The sequence below is a fragment of the Centroberyx gerrardi genome, chromosome 1 (genome assembly GCF_048128805.1).
Source record: "Centroberyx gerrardi isolate f3 chromosome 1, fCenGer3.hap1.cur.20231027, whole genome shotgun sequence".
Lineage (NCBI taxonomy): Eukaryota > Metazoa > Chordata > Actinopteri > Beryciformes > Berycidae > Centroberyx > Centroberyx gerrardi.
This window is the reverse complement of record NC_135997.1, coordinates 15,612,162-15,628,999: the sequence shown is the minus strand read 5'-3', so window position 1 is coordinate 15,628,999 and position 16,838 is coordinate 15,612,162. Positions and strand designations below refer to the sequence as shown.

Here is a 16,838-nt window from a genome sequence, read left to right as displayed (position 1 = left end):
GGGTGGGGGTGGGATGCTCACTATACTGTATTTCCAAGAGCACTTGAAGGCACCATGCTTTCAGCAGGTGACAGATAATGATTGATGTTAGTCATAGAGACTAAATAATGGTTCGATCTCTTCAAAACTTCACCAGCAGATGGTGCACTGCATATTTTAATTCTTTGCGGACATACAGTGTAGGACCAACTATATTTCAAAGCTGTATGATAAACTTTTGTCGCTTATCATTGGAATAATGAAACATAATTTGGCTGATTATTCACGAAGGTGTGAATTTAATTTCAGGTATGGCCGCGACTAAACCAATTAAGTTCATATATTTCAGGCTACATGGGCAACAAAGCATCCACGGCGCCTGGCAGACTCCATGGTACAGACTGCGCACCAGATCATTCCTGTCCCTGAAGCGGTGAGGAGGAGCAGCAGAGCAGGTCGCCGACATGGCTAAAGAAGGAGCAGATATGACGGAGGAAACCGAACATATGATAGAGAAGAATTTAGGAAAAGAAGCAGAAAACATGGAATCATCATCAGTTGATGCCAAAGAGATGCGGGCGGTGATACTGGCGGGTTTTGGAGGTCTCAACAAACTCAGGGTAACCAAGAAGACAATGCCCGAGCCTCAGGAGGGTGAAGTGAAAATCCGTGTCAAAGCATGGTAAATATCTGGGGGGGGGGGGATATTGCAATGATGCAGCAGGTGATGCTCGCAGGATTTTATGTGTATGTGCATGTTTTAAATGTAGTGATTAATAGATTCTGTTGTGCTCTCCTACCCACTCTGAGATTCCCACGCTTTACTGTAGCCTTCTGACTTCTGCTTCAGTGCAGAATAAGGCTGGAAAATATCGCAGTCATGAAGCCACAGGTCCTTTCTAACGCCTGGCTGCTGGAGCCTGCTGCTTACCCAGCAAAACCTGGACCAAACTGTTGCCTGTCTATAGCCTAATTTGTAATTTTCAAGGAATACATTTTAAGATTTACTCATTTTAAGTCATCACTGATTTGCTCTGCTACATTTACAGTATATAGTCTATTTAACATGAATTTGTGTAATTGCAGAAGATGACAACCTAGCCAGTGCTTTAGGTTGGCAAACTCAGAGTTCAAGAATATTAAAGTGTACTTCCAGCAAGAGGCAATTGCCATTTTGTTTCAAAACTGTTGTAGACAAGGCCGGGGAATGCAGCTGTCATAGAGGAATTGAAGCATTCAGCCTATGACTTTCTGCTGATAGTTAAATAAATTGTATGTTTTTGGGCAGTTGTAAAACTATCAACAGCTCATACCAAATTTAAGTACTATTGATTAAATAGTTCACATGCAGGGAAAGCTCTGCTGTATGAACTCATTTTCATCCAAGTCAAAGTAATTAAAATGTGAACAAAAACTGAAGTCAGATCCTACTGTTGCAGTGGTTTGAACTTCCTGGACCTGATGGTACGCCAGGGGACCATCGACAGTCCTCCAAAACCTCCTGTGGTCCCCGGGTTTGAGTGTTCAGGAATAGTAGAGTCAGTCGGTGAAAACACAAAGGGATTTGAGGTTAGTGAATTTATGGATTACAAAACTGTACTACAGTGATATATGTATTAATCTGTATCTACACTGATCAACTTCAGAACCACCACAATTAGTTAATTTTACATCAACAAAAATAGGGATATGTGCATGTAAACAATAATCTGATATGCATGCGCATAGATACATAAACCAGTAACTTTCTCCCAAATGCAACATAAATGTTACACCATTGCTGGTATGCCTGATTTTCCAGCTACACTTACATTTTTCTTTCAGATAGGAGACAGAGTTATGGCTTTTGTGAATTACAATGCCTGGGCAGAAGTGGTTTGCACACCAGTGGATTTTGTCTACAAGATGCCAGATGAAATGACTTTTCCCGAGGCTGCAGCCTTCTCCCTGAACTTCGTGGCTGCGTACATGATGCTATTTGAGGTTGCCAATCTTCGAGAGGGGATGTCAGTGTTGGTCCACTCAGCAGGAGGTGGTGTAGTAAGTCCATTCCTTAAGTGATTCAGGTAGAATGGACAGAGAGTGGAATTGTCTCTAAAGAATGTTATGTTGTAAATCAATCAATCAATTGTCACAGTATCTGAAGGGTTTAGAGCGTTTGGGCTGAAGAATAGGGCTTGACCATGCACGCAACCCCCCCCCCCCCCCCCCCCCCACACACACACACACACACACACACACACACACACACACACACACTCAAAACCAATTTGATAGACACAATAGAAATGAGCTTAATATTTTCATCCTGCTCTAATTATAACTGGTCACTTCGCCGCTACAATGGGGATATTGTTCTGTAGGTTGCTTGTTACCTATCTAGTAGCTACAGTTTAATTCATAGTGCTAACTGAAAATATATACTGGAATTTAAATGATTTCTTATTTTATGGCAGTTCTTTCCAGTAAAACTGAATTTCCATCTAAAGTTATTAAAGTTTGATTGAAATCAAAGCAAGAAATCTTGAATTATTCAAAAGCCAGTTCTGATTCAGTGATACAAACACAGAACTAAAAATTCTACTTCTACACACTGTATCTCATTTCTTTTATGAATGTGTGTGTATGTTTTGATGGTGGATTCTGTATGGCCTTCATTTGATACTGGTGCATTTAGAGTTAATCCCTCTGTTGTTTCTCCGTCCCTGATAACCTGTTGTGACTGTTTGTTATTTTCAGGGTCAAGCTGTGGCTCAGCTGTGCTCCACTGTGCCCAATGTCACTGTCTTTGGGATTGCCTCATGTTTCAAACATGTAGCTATCAGAGACTCTGTGACTCACCTCTTTGACAGGAATATCGATTATGTACAAGAGGTCAAAAAGTAAGGATGGAAACTTTGTCTGTACTATAACAGAAATGTTTTTTTCATTAATGTTTATTTAATGGTGTTTGCTCTGAGTACGAAGATGCAATAATCAGTTCCGCACAATATATTTTGGCAGCACTCTAATTGGTTAATTCTTAAAATGAGATTGAATTTGAAACCATCATCAAGCACCGGTTCACTGTAGCATGTGATCAATGTGGACTAATGTGATAACATAGACCACACTGAGCATAGAGGGCTCTGCAAGGATGCAGATGTTACCTGTTGCCTTATTTGGTCTTGTGTGGCTGTGGTCCCCATGGCAACACACAGCTCATCTCAGAGAGCAACAGCATTGTGTAGGGCGGAGGCTTGTACTGCAACGTGGAACAACTGAGCCAATTAGGGCTGAGCGCTGATACCATACAGACTCCATTCACAACACAGCTTGTTGTCAAATCAGTTTGCACATAAAAAAATCAGCTTCTGCCAAACATTGTGTGAAATTTGCTGGAAGTGTGCTGTAAAGTTTTATTTTATTTTATTTTTTTCTGAAAAAAGCTTTTGATTATCAAAGTGAAATCCAACGCTGCCTCCTCAGCATTAGACCATTTGGTAACACTGGTACTCATAATGTGAAGGTGAGTCACTTAACCAGGGTACATATACGATACATATACTATATGCAATGTGTTAAATGGCTGTTCTTCAGGTCACAGTGCATAGAGATTCAAACATTGATTTCATCAGTACTGATTGTTTCATGCTTTCTGCCTACATATCACCAATGGTAGTGGATTAATACGCCTTTCATCTCTCTGGCCCACACATTCTTCTCAGGATCAAGAGCAAAGTAAAATTAAATTAGTCTTTTTACAAAAGGCAAGACCATGGGCATCACAAGACCGCCAAGCAGTTTAGCCAAGCAGGTGTCCAGGGCCACAAGGCAGAAAGTAAGGAATTAGGGTCCCCTTGATCATTACATACCTTTCATTCTTTCACATTCCTTTTAATGAGTCTCATTATGGGAAACTTGTTTGATTGATTCTTTGTGCAGTATTTACATAACTGTTTTGTCACATGATATGAAATGTGTCACTGAAGAACAGCAATGTGGTCATTGTTAAACTTCAATAAGCTGTTGATAAAGAACACTATAACCAGAACAAAGGAGAAAATGTGGGGGAGGATGTTGGGTGAATACTGCAAGGCTAATGTATTGATTGGCTGCTAATGGGGTGTTCACCTTCGGTTGCTTGTAATCAGGTAAACATGAAGTTGGTAAAAGGTAAATCCATCTTCTGTAATCAATAGAGCCAGTGCTCAAATCTGTGATCATGTGACAAAACCTGAAGCTGCTCCAATGACAATGAATCAGAGGCTGACTATATGGACTCATAGAGTCTTTTTAAAAAAATAATTTTACATCCAAATTAGCTTTATTTCACTGTAGTGCCCACAGTCACGAAGCAGAAAACAATATGCCCGTATCACTGTAAATGACTCTGGCCAGTGTTACTATCTATAAAGTTGGCCTTCAATTCCACTTTACCTGAGCTGCTGAAGAAGTTGTTTGTAGATCATGTTCATGTTGATGTTGACATGTTCAGATTATACTGTCCTACAGTATGTTGATTGATTTACGTGAATTCCGTTTTACAGCGGACTTTACCTTTATTTCGGTCTTTATATTTTAGGATCTCTCCAGAGGGAGTAGACATTGTCTTGGACTGCCTGTGCGGAGAAAACACGGGGAAAGGCCTGGGTTTGCTGAAGCCACTTGGAACTTACATCCTGTATGGTGAGGATCATACTTATGCTTTGGCTTACATCTGTAAACATAACCGTTGCTATTTCATTCAGTATATTCAGAGTAGAAATAACTTAAATTGTCGCATTTTAGTCGAATTTCAGTCATGTGCTTCAACTTTGATGTCAGTTTCAGCAATTAGATTCTGATACTTCTCCATCAGCACATTAGTTAGTCTAGTCAATTATGCATCCTCTTGAATCTTACTGGCAACTGGGCTGTGTGTGAAATATTGAGGTTCATTTGAATAGAGCACGACACTCCATAGCCTGCCATTAAAATGCGTATTATTCCTCACAGCTACCATCCATATCTGATCTCTTTTAATTACTTCAGTTTCTGTCAGGCCTCAGATGTGTCTGACAGCCTTTGAGTTCTGCTACATGCACATTATGAATTGATTAACAGCATTACAAAGAGAAGAATTCATTAGTTGTAGTCGTACTGGAGATGTGCCAGGGCGTGCTTGCACAGATCTAAAGGTGCCAACTGTTCCTCCCCCACCTCAACCCTACACCCTTCCTGGCCGTCTATTATTGACCAGTCACTTCTGCCCAACCATTTGCACTGCATTCAGCAATCCTTTTATTTTTGTTTTTTCAGGCGCATCAAACATGGTAACTGGGGAAACAAAGAGTTTCTTCAGCTTTGCAAAATCTGTGAGTCAGAGATGCAGTCTGCCATCAGCATTTGAAGGAAAAAGCACCCTATTACTACCTAATGAACATTTCATGGCAAATGAAACGCAAACACAAATGAGTCACTCAAGATGAATGTGTCTCTCTGGTTTGTTTGTCCAGTGGTGGCAGGTGGAGAAAGTGAATCCTATTAAACTCTATGAGGAGAACAAAGTCATTGCGGGATTCTCGCTCCTCAACCTCCTCTTCAAGCAGGGGAGATGTAGCCTCGTGAAGGCAGTGATGGAAAAACTCCTGTCTCTCTACAACCAAAAGAAGATCAAGCCGGTGGTGGACTCCCTATGGGCGCTGGAGGAGGTAAGGGACTGGGGTTGCGAGTCGGAGGGTGTAACACTGACAGTGTAGGCAAACGATCATCATGTCCAAGCTGACATGGCCAGAATGGTAACGTTAAAGGAGATGACAGGGAAGAGACCAGCAGGGATTTTTGAAAAGGTGTTATGTAAACATCTTGGACGGCGTGTAAATCTGTTGTTTGTCACTGCTTTTTTTCTGTGAGGTATTGTCAGCTGTTGTTGGACATTCGTCCACAGATGGTGGGTAGGTTGCGTCTTCCTGTTCTACAATTATTGCACACCCACACAAAGCCCGATAGGCCATGCATCAGTCACTTCACTCTCCATTTCTGCAAACTCTAAGTCCGTCTCTTACTGTTGTTTTCCCAAAGCTGAAGAGTCCGGGAGAAGCAGACTTATTATAAGCACACTATTTACGTATATTGGCTATCTGATTATAGGGGCTGTAGAGAACATATTGAATGTTAAATTCACGATCTGCTAGTGGTTATCACATCGGGTTGTAGAGAATGTATTGAATGTAAAATGTTTTCAGAACATTGGCTTGTTGCTGTGAGGTGGGTGTGCATTGTTTGTCATGGAAACTCAAGAGCAATTATTTTTGCTGCCTACCTGTACTCTTGTACTGTTGTTTGTGTGGATAATCATCTGAACGCTACCAACCACAATATACATTTTCAGTCACAGTTAAATTAGATGTTCATCTTTCAACGCCTAGTTGCGAATTGTATCTTCCATCATTCGAGATCTGCTTGGTGAAAGAGCTGCACACGGAGCCCGCCAAGGGTCACTTGGTAGAAGAAAAAACGATGTCTAAACCTGTGCTCTCGCTTTTGAAATCCACGTGCATGGTTTAACAATCCACACCCTCGAATTCTGAATTATATTCATTTAACAAACAAATGTGGTCTCATTTTTCTACGGGAATTACGCTATCAAAATTAATTCGAGAATGATATATTGAGGTAAATATGCTACATGTTGAAGCTTTAATTGCTGCAGTTAAAGACTTTTGATTAGCACATAGGGGCTAATTTTATATCATCTGAGAGCAGACAGGAACTTAAGTAATTAAAAAAATCAGATATGGATGAAAGCTGCGGGGAACACCACAAATTTGAGTGTCAGGCTGTACCATGTTCGAAACTACTTAAATTAACCACAATATTTCATCCAAGTTCAGCTGCCAGAAAGATTCAAAAGGATGCGTAATTATAACTAGACTGACTGATATTAGAGTCCAGTAGTTGATTTAATGGAACCCTCATGTGGCACTTGTGTTTTTTCTGTGGGGAAATCGGATGTTGACCACTAATTCCTCCTTTTCAAAAGCTGGGTTGGGACATCCCCTACCGGTATGCAATACACTGAGTGTACTGACTGAAAGGAAACAAATTATTAAAAATATAACCTTGTTGTTTCCAAATATGGCCCTGTAGACACCCCAAGGTGGGCTCAGGTGAAGAGCAGTCAAAAACTGTTGAAATCAGGGTTCCAGTGCTCATGGAAAACCTGGAAAAATCATGGCATGTCAAAAATGTGTTTTGCGGCTCTGGAAAAGGAATGGAAAATGGTATTTTTTACAAATGTTTTGGACACATTGACATCTGCTCACAATTTCTTCCAACTACCAACTAGTCGTGCATTTAAAGCTGCATTACATAACATTTTCCTGAAAGAATATTGCTTTTTCAATCTAAGGAATGCGTTAGGACAGGACAAGACAAAATCCACCCCTTAGCGATCCATGATAACTACTAGTTTGGTCCAGTCTGGCCCCTGCTGTGGGGCACGACCGGTGGCGGGAAATCTTTTCAGCACACAGGAAATTAAGTGTTATATGCACTAAGTAAACAATAATGACGCTGCGATCCGCGGGCTATTTTGGATTGTAGTAGCTGCAGTGTAGCGTGGCAGATGCAGCTCTGCAGGGGTCGGCTTCGTCGCCTCCACCAATTCAGCCGTCGAGATAAAAAGATTTAGATCTTTGGAAAGTCTCCAGGCAAAACAGGAGAATGAAAAGCTGTGCAATAAAACGAGAATGAATACCGGTGCTGCCTTTACTCAAGGGAAAGACCTCAAGGAGCGGAAAAGCATCAGAAAACAGGTAAAAAAAACAAAACCTTTGATATTAGCCAGTTGTTTACTCTGAAATTCTGACTGCTATTAATCATATTAGCAGAGGGAATATTTGCTGTAGCGTCAGTGCACTTACCATATGAATAAGTTGTTAGCCTAGCAGCAGGAGCCACTGCATTAGTGTTGTTCGTTTCTCTCTGTGTTCATCTCTCCATGTGGCGAGGTTGAGTTGCTAGAGAGGGAGAGTTGCTGAAGCATTCAGAAAAAAAACAACTCCATGCGGCTTCTTCTGGTTGATGAGAAAACTCCAGCCAACTCTAGTTTGAATGTTTTAGAATGTTTTGAACTCTCTCTAGTGGCTTCAGATTCTCTGTGCTAATTTTAGAGTGTTGTCAATGCCCGCATTTTAGAGTAGTAGTAGTAGAATATGTGATTGTGGAGTAGCATGTGATTAGGTCTTTTATATAAAAATGAATGGTGCAAAGGCTAATTGTTTTTGTTTTCTCATCTTTGTCTAAGAATATGTTCTGATTACAACAAGGAGATGAAACACAATTTGGAGCGGGGCCTGTCAGATGCAGTATGTGCAAACCAGAGGGATGGATACATTTTATGAATACTGATTGTTTTGTATATAGTAATATCCTATTGTTTGGACTGTCTGATTTTATCATTGCCATTTGTTTTTTTTTACATGTTGAAGTGCCTTTCTAATAAAAACAATAGTACTATTTCAGAGGTTTTTTATTACAAACACAGCAAACATCACACAGAAATGTTTTTGCACAAACTTTTTTTTACAATAGAATTACCAAGCATCTTCCCTCTCAACAGGTGTCAGACTTGAGGTAGTAAGGTGCAGTGTAAAGTCCACAACCTCTACGTTGCAAGCCTGTCCTAGGGCCTCATGTAGTGGCAGTGGCGGACTGGGATTAAAAAAAAAAAAACGACCTGGAAATTTGACCCAAACTGAATCCATGGATACTCCACCCACCACCCCACTTCTACAATACAATATTGACAAATGTAGAACAAAGTATCATTAGACATATAGTCTATTTTGGGTAACACTTTACAATAAGGGTACACTAAGTTAAGGGTTAGTTAATGCTTAATAAGCATTAACTAACCCTTAATTAACAGTTAACTAATGTGTAATTTACTAATGGTGTTCATGTTAACTAAGGTATTAATTTATACATTATTTAATAGTATATAAAGATGACTATTAAATAATGTATAAATACCTTAGTTAACATGAACACCATTAGTAAATGATTACCAGACACATTAGTTAACTGTTAATTAAGGGTTAGTTAATTATTATTAAGCATTAACTAACCCTTAATTAATGTACCCTTATTGTAAAGTGTTACCCTATTTTGTTTTAGAACCATTATAATTAAGTTGGGATTTTATAAATATATATTCAAAAAAAACAAAAAAAACAAAACATCACTTTTACCATCAGTTGTGGGGTCCACGCTCTAAACGCTCTAAACATCACATCTCTGCAACTTGGGGATCATAGAAAATCCCGACTTTCCCCGTCGTATTTATCCCCTTGTTTATGTCGTTCATGCATGTTCAACTCGTACGATATTTCTGACAGCACCTGAAGGCAGCATAGCATAATGTTCATTTGTTAGGTCGAGTCGGTCACAAATTTCTGCACACCACAATCAGTCAATCATTGTCGACTCAAGTCAAGTGAAAGATAGAATGTACCAAAGTAAAGTTGGTGGGGGGAGAAAATTGGCTGATGAGATGTGATGAACTTATGTCCCACCTCCCACACACACCTCTATGGAGCCGCCCGGCCAGTCTGCAGCAGAACTACCAAACAGCGTGGGACTTTTTTTATTTTTTCGTATCGGTGTTCCTGGACTCGCTGCCTGCCCACAGGTCAAAATTTCTGCCGTTGTTTCTGACTCTGATTCAAATTGTGGGAGTGCATGGAATCAACTCCTCGACTCCTATAGATTAAACCGTAGGCAGCTCCATTTGAGACTGCTGTGTATGCAGCTCCCAAAAGGCCAAGCTGGGATAACTCTTTCGCAGTTCACGCAAGCTAAGAAATCTCAAAAATTTTGCAAGAGCAATGATAACTTTGCACCAATTTACCTTAAATGCATGAATCGATGTTTTCACACACCATCTTCTCCATAACATTCCAATCCATGCTCAGCTCAGAAAAAGCGGCTGATTGGTTATTGGCTGATAGCTGACCCCAACTCAAACTGCTGAATCGACTCCTGTGGGGTCGACCCTCCACCACTAGCCTGACTGGAGTCCTATAATAATCAGACACACAACATAATGACAGTTACAATATAAATGGTATGTTGATTGTACGTTTTAATGACAGTGATTTGTAAGAACAGATGGCTGCCACTGTCCCTGAAATGAATAAATATAGCTTAAATATTTGGCAAACAGGCAATGCATGTCAATGCCTTTGGCTGCCATTTTGCTCCAGTCTACTTTGCCCAACAGTTATCTTTCATTTGTGAGTGGGCTAACTTCAGTAGAATTGCAGATACTGCTATTGTAGAGTCAACTTGGCAAGAAGCAATGGACTAGGCCTAGTTTTATAGCTATATTGTTTGTGATTTGTGTATCTTTACTGTATGTTTACATACGAGTCGGGTTGTAACAGTAACGCCATTAGCCTAGGGTAGTCAGCTAGCCTGTTACAGAGTAACATTACATTTCAGTGATGGCCACTCATTTCAAATTTTTCGTAAGCTAGCTATTTTGACATTTTCTTTGTTGCCACAGTATCATCACATGACCATAAATGTTTGCGACACAATGCAAAAATGACACAAAGTAACCTGGCTTGAAGACAACTCCCTTTGTTTCTCTGACTGTTTTTGTCAATTTTGACGTCACTAAGGTGACGGGGAAGGAGTCATGGGAATTGAAGTCAAAAAACACATTAACAGTTATCACTAACAATTACAGGCACTGTTTTACCCATCTCCAGTGGCTAGAAGTGACTTTATATCTACCCCGACAAGTCAAGCTCCATTCATTGCCTCAGCAGAAATGTGAACTTGCCTAATAGCTCCCAATGCTATCAAAGCATGTAAAACTCACAGATTTTCTACTAAGTACAATCATTGTTGGGAATTTGTTTCAGAAAAAACACCCCAGAATGCTCCAAACATTCTGATGAGGTGAGTCAGTGCAGGCAATGTGCCACAAGAAGCTGAACGCAAGTCAGCCTTAACTTTGTAGTTACAATCTGACAGAGAATACGTTGATGAAATGTGTGCTCTCTTCAGATTTTCATTTTTCATGGGAAGCTTCCCCTAAGCTGTTGTCAACAAACTTTGGCAGAACGCTCAGGCCATTCACTGGAAGCATTACCCATGAGGAATCTCATTAAAAGGTAGTGGGATGGCGTGTCAGGGGCGCAGCAGCCCCCCTTTGCTTATGTATTTGGAAGGAGAATTCAGGGGGAGTTAGTTTAAATGTTGACCATGGCAAACTTTTTTGGCCTGGAATGAAAGTTGCAGAGTTTATGTGACTGGAAGGGAATAGGGAAAGGTTGCCTGAATATGAGGTGCATCACTTTGCTCTATAACTTGGAGGCCCAAGGTAAAGGCTATTAGGGTATAAGAAATAAAACTGAGCCTATCTCACACTGATTTTTGGCCACCACTACTACAAAGTACCTGCAAGGTCCCATTACATCCACAATGCAAGAGGATCATATCCCCTCTCTTCTCCGTCACTGCTACATAGCAGCAAAGTACTGGAATACTGTCTGACCTATTTCTGCTCTTGGCTTGGTTTGCGCCATTTCTTTAATCAAATGAATGCGTATGAGACAATGGCTTCCAGACAAAGAGGCACATTCAGTTGTGTCTCTGCGTGGACTGTAATGAGAAAGCAAAATGTGGCATCCTCAGTAATCCCTTGTGATGGGTGAACTTTTCCCCATGCAGTGATTAATTAGGTTCACGCAGGCTGTCATGAGCAGAATTGATGTTATGTAGGTTACTATTGTTAATTGATCTGTCAGTCACTCAAAAGGTGAAATTGTTGTGGGGCATTGATAAGAATGGACACTTGATTTAAGTTCCAACACAAGATCTTTAATGTTGCACTAGTCATTATCCATCATTCAGACAGATTTTGGTGAGTATGTAGTTCTAGCAAAGAAACTGCAACAACACAATGTAAGTTACTTGTGTTTCGGCATAACCAGAATCACTAAAATGGTGCAATTATAAGGTATACCATCACAGTCCTGAGCTAACCTTAATTAGTCCTGAGCTGACCTTAATTAGTGCTTCACAATACATTTGGCTAAATGAAATTATGGTGTTGGTTATGGTCACTGGCGGGAAATCTTCTCCGCCCACAGAAAGTGACAAATAGAAAGTGCAGTATGAAATACAAAACTTGCTCCTAAACAGCAAGTGAGTGAAAGCTGGAGTCGCTGTTAGATGTTTTGTCGCTCTTGTCACTTTGGTATCCCAAACCTGCTGTGTTGGTAAACATGAGTGGGCTGTGTGCAGTTTACTGACGTCACGTTATATGATTTCTGGGTTTTGAAGTCTGCAAAATTCAAACAGTTACCTCTCACTGCCATTTGAGGCTGCCAACGTGTGAAGTTGCCTAGTGCAGCTTTAAGTTTGTTGGGCAGGCCTTGCCACAGCTGAGACTCCCTGAATCTCAATCACCTTCAGTCTTGAGTCCAGACTGATTAATGGGCCTGCCTGTGGATCTTGGCTGCACTCTTGCTCATACGGTGATTAAAAGGTTTGCAATGTAGCTTGGGGCCAAACAGTACTATTTTAGATGTTCAGTGAACTTCAGAGTTGATTAGTCCATCGTGTGAATTTGTGTCCGTGGTGTCCGTGGTTTCAGGTGTTTTGGAAGAAACACAGTTTCTGCCTCACTACATAGTGGTCTATTTAGGTTATTCTGAATACATGCATGTGCTTTTTTTCCACCCCCATAGACCATGTAAATGCTCACTGCCTAAATCTGCCTTGAAAAGGGAACCGAAAGATTAGGAGATGGGGGTTGAGATGAGGTGGAGGGTGGAGAATGTTGGATAAGCCTGATAATGTGGTAGTAACGTAACAAAGGCTCTAGTTAACAGAGCATGGTGGCTTATTTCTGTAGTTTTGCTGCTACACCTGTGTTAGATTTAGAGGTATTCACTACAATCAGATAAAGCCTCTGTTGTAATCGTATTTGCTCCCTTAACATTGTTTATTTACCTACATCATCATTAATATTATTGATATATAGGTATTGATTGATGAATACATTTCTTAGAGATGATTTTCTGTCCTTTCTGAATTCAGGGATATTTCATGTTGGTTTAAATTGTAAGCATACTTTAAAAACAGAATATGAACATTATAAGAAATACAGTATGTGTATAATGAATTCCCCCTACTGCAGTATCTCTCTCCACACAATCTACTCTGTTAAATGCAGTCTGGTTTGAGCTTCACTGACTGTGCAGCAACAGGTAATTTAAAGTGCGATAGTTCTGAGAGTGAGCTGAAATATTGTGATGATTAATACTACATATCTATGGTCATGACAGGATCCTGAACCATTATCGTGTAATGACATGACTCTGACAAACATAAAAGGACCATATAAAGTGTCATGACTGTGGAACTTTGTCAGGAAAATATATTGAGAATGTGTACGAGTGGTGAGGTTTGACTCTACTAGTAAACGGCATAGGTGTTTGTTATTCATTTTATTTTCTGTGAACCAAAAACTGTAAATGTCATAAGCTCTGCTGATGGGATCTAAGGCTCTACACCGCCAGCCAAAAGCCACAGCTAATCAAATCTCCCATGCAAAATACAGCTTGCATTGCTCCTGTAATCTCATTGTACGATGATAGACGCTATCCACTTTTCTGCTTAATATAGACCTCAGATCATTTGTACAGGCCATGAAGTGTTCATTTTGATTTAACATTACCCAGCAGGGTGAGTCAGCATCATTTAGCCTAAATTATGGCTTTCAGCTTTTGTCGCATAGCAAGTGTTGCAATTCTGACTGGAAGAGCTTGTCCTTGTACTGATCAAGACATTTTTGAATCTGAAAATCAGAGTGAAAGTTGTCTTACCATTTTTAACATGATGATATTTTTGCAAAATGATCTTTGTCTGGATTCCATTGACAATAAGAGGTTATTTGACACGTCTTTAATGTTACTGGCAGAGAAACATTAAAGAGAGCTTGCATTTTTAGAAGATCTGTATCGTTCACCAATTTTATGAGCAGAAATATAAAGTGTAAAATGTCCTCTTTACTTAGGCCTAGAAAAAATTGCTGGAAAAATGTTGCTGCTCATAACTGGCTTATAAGTATATGTTTACACATCATTGGAAATATAACATGACTTCGCTGGGCCTTTTGGGCTTTTCTGCAGAATGATACTGATTAATCTGAGGTGCAGTGCCAAAGCAACACTGTTTCCACTGTGTGCAAGCCAGGTCTCCTTTGCCCTCTTTGCCTCTCTGATCAGCTCAGTGACCAAGCTGAAAAACTAAAACACTAAAAGTATGCATGTTAGACACCAGAAGGGTGAAACTGTAAGATAAGATTTTTTTGTGATTTTGGGGCCTGTATTATCTCCTGGGAGAACCTTTTGTATGAGAACTTGTTCCAATTTCACTTGTTTCTTAAATTACTTCGAGGCCAAATAATAAAATAAATAATGTATTTACATGTTCAAAAAAAGGACTCAGTGCTGCACTAGAACAAAATATTTATATTGATATCACAGTTGGTGACTACCTTGTTGATGTCAGAGGGTCTGTGAAGAGTCCAGCTTGTTGAAAGTAAGTTAATCGTTATGTTTTATCCTCAGGTAAAAGAGGCCATGCAGAGGATTCATGACCGAGGGAATATAGGAAAACTCATCCTGGATGTCGAAAAGGCTCCTACACCTTTGGTAAGAAAATATTTGTTGATGGTGATTTGTTCATTTAGCATTTTTAATAATAATCGATGACATTCGAGTCTTATCTGTGAAATAGTTTCTGTAGTTGTTTGGAATTGGACTATTGCCAGCACCAGGCACTTCATTGTCCAAGTAAGTTACACAGCTGCAGTGCATTATGGGGCATCTTAATACATCTAGTAACGTTGGCAGGATGCTGGCCTGGAACTAAAGGCATCATGGGCCCTGGATGGTGCATGCATGTTTCAATTTGAGTAACGTTTGTCAGCTTGTTCAACTTCTCCAGTCAACGCAGCTCTTCAGCTGGTTGCCAGCTGTGGCTTCTTCCACCTGCTGGAATTGCGCCCTGTGTTGGCCATATTGGAGCTCTTCAGCTCTTGGGCCAGTATGGCTGAGAACAGCTGATTGCATTTCTATACTTACAACTTGGCCATCTCAGCAGTATGGAATAGACATGGTCAGTTTTTGCTGTTTTGACTGGGAATTGGTCAATTCATCACTGATACATTTGATTGATTTTTTGTTTGGATATGAGCTTGTTAGTTAGCAAACCATAGTATATAGTAGTCAACTAACTATCACTGTCTTGTTAATGCATGATTTGCACAACAACTTATATTACATGGCTTATACCTAGTAGTGGTAGTTGTATGTTAACATTAACATTAACTGCCATAGTCGCTTGCTGGTAGCCACCTTACAAAGCCCAAAACCAACAGTTTGTTCAGGTTGACTGAGCTGCTTCTTCTCAACCTACAATTCAGAGTGTTTTGGAGTAGAGACTAAGACAAATGACAAGAACTGTGTTACAGAAACCTAAATTTGGAAGCAAATCTACTATACCATCACTTTCACTTTTAAAATTAGTAAATGAACCTACACCCACACCACGACTATTGTTTTCAGATATCTCTCTTTTTCTAACCGGATTGTTATATACAGTATTTAGCCATCATATGAGTATGGCCAATTCTCCAGTGGACCTCCATGATGACACCAGCTGTGGTTGCTAGGAGATTTGTGCCACGACTGCAAAGCCTCTATAAAACCTCTGAGATTTCTTGAAAGTAGTAACATGCCTGGTGCTTACATTTTCAGGTACAGTAAGGGAGCAGTGAGTGGGATTCCCTCCTGTTTTACAGTGGTAGTTTCCATGGTGACCTCAACATCCAACCTAGGGAAACTATTAGATGTAGAGACCCTGCATAAAACTGCTCATTAGCTAAGGAAACATGTATATATTGCTGCTCCGCATGATATCAGTTCACACCAATGTTTCTCTCATTTTGTGCATTTTGTACCTTAGTATGTGTGTAATGGATAATAAGGCTAATTTTCCCACCAGATGGCTAGTGACAGCACAGAGACCAGTGAAGCAGGGGAGGAAGAAGAGGAGCCTGAAGGAGACAACGACAACAAGGAGCGCATGCCTTTCATCCATTAGACCCAGCAACCTCACTGCAACACGCCTGTCTAGAGACTGGAGAGTTAACTTCTACACGGATTGAACACCGAGGATCAGAACTACACACAAGCTCAAAGTATTGTGCAGTATGTATGTTTGTATGTGTGTATGTATGTGTGTATGTGCATGTGTCTCGTGTCTGTTGTGTCTTAGTTAATTGGTCAGGTAAAATGTTTGAGTACATGAAGACTGATGGAATACTGAACCTTATGTTTGTCAAAATTGCCAGTCAACATAAGTGCCATTCTCAATATAGTATTATTAAGTAATGTAATGCTAACCAATAATTGGAATAAGTTTGTATCCATTTTACAGTTGAATGCATCTGCCAATTGCTTGATATATTTTTTTTCTGAAGTGCAACAAGTGATTAAATTAGCAGTGGACTGAATAAGCATATAAAAGAGCTGAATTGCTATTACTAATTCAAGAGTAGCGAGCCTAAAAGAGAGAGTTAATGACAAAAATAAGTGTCACATAACAAGCTTATGCTCATGTCTTAATAGTTCACAGGATAGGAAAAAGAGTGTGATGTTAAGTTTTCCCCTGTGCTGTCCTGTTTGCCTCGATGGCAATTGTAAAATGAGAGCAATTTTACTAAAGTTTGAGGAAATCAACCCAAAGTTTCCCTGCATCTGACAATGCCAGTGAATCAAAACTGGAACATCACCGCTCTCTTGTGCTCT

General features: G+C 40.0%; 1 protein-coding gene across 1 annotated transcript; it reads left to right on the top strand.

The window, feature by feature from the left end:
• The first annotated feature begins 443 nt into the window (after positions 1–443).
• vat1l (vesicle amine transport 1-like) lies at positions 444–16,131 on the top strand. Its single transcript, XM_071910041.2, has 9 exons — positions 444–661; positions 1,419–1,548; positions 1,804–2,019; positions 2,719–2,861; positions 4,544–4,647; positions 5,260–5,315; positions 5,457–5,651; positions 14,595–14,678; positions 16,033–16,131. The coding sequence occupies exons 1-9, from the start codon at positions 444–446 to the stop codon at positions 16,129–16,131; spliced, it is 1,245 nt and encodes a 414-aa protein (XP_071766142.1).
• Positions 16,132–16,838: the final 707 nt, after the last annotated feature.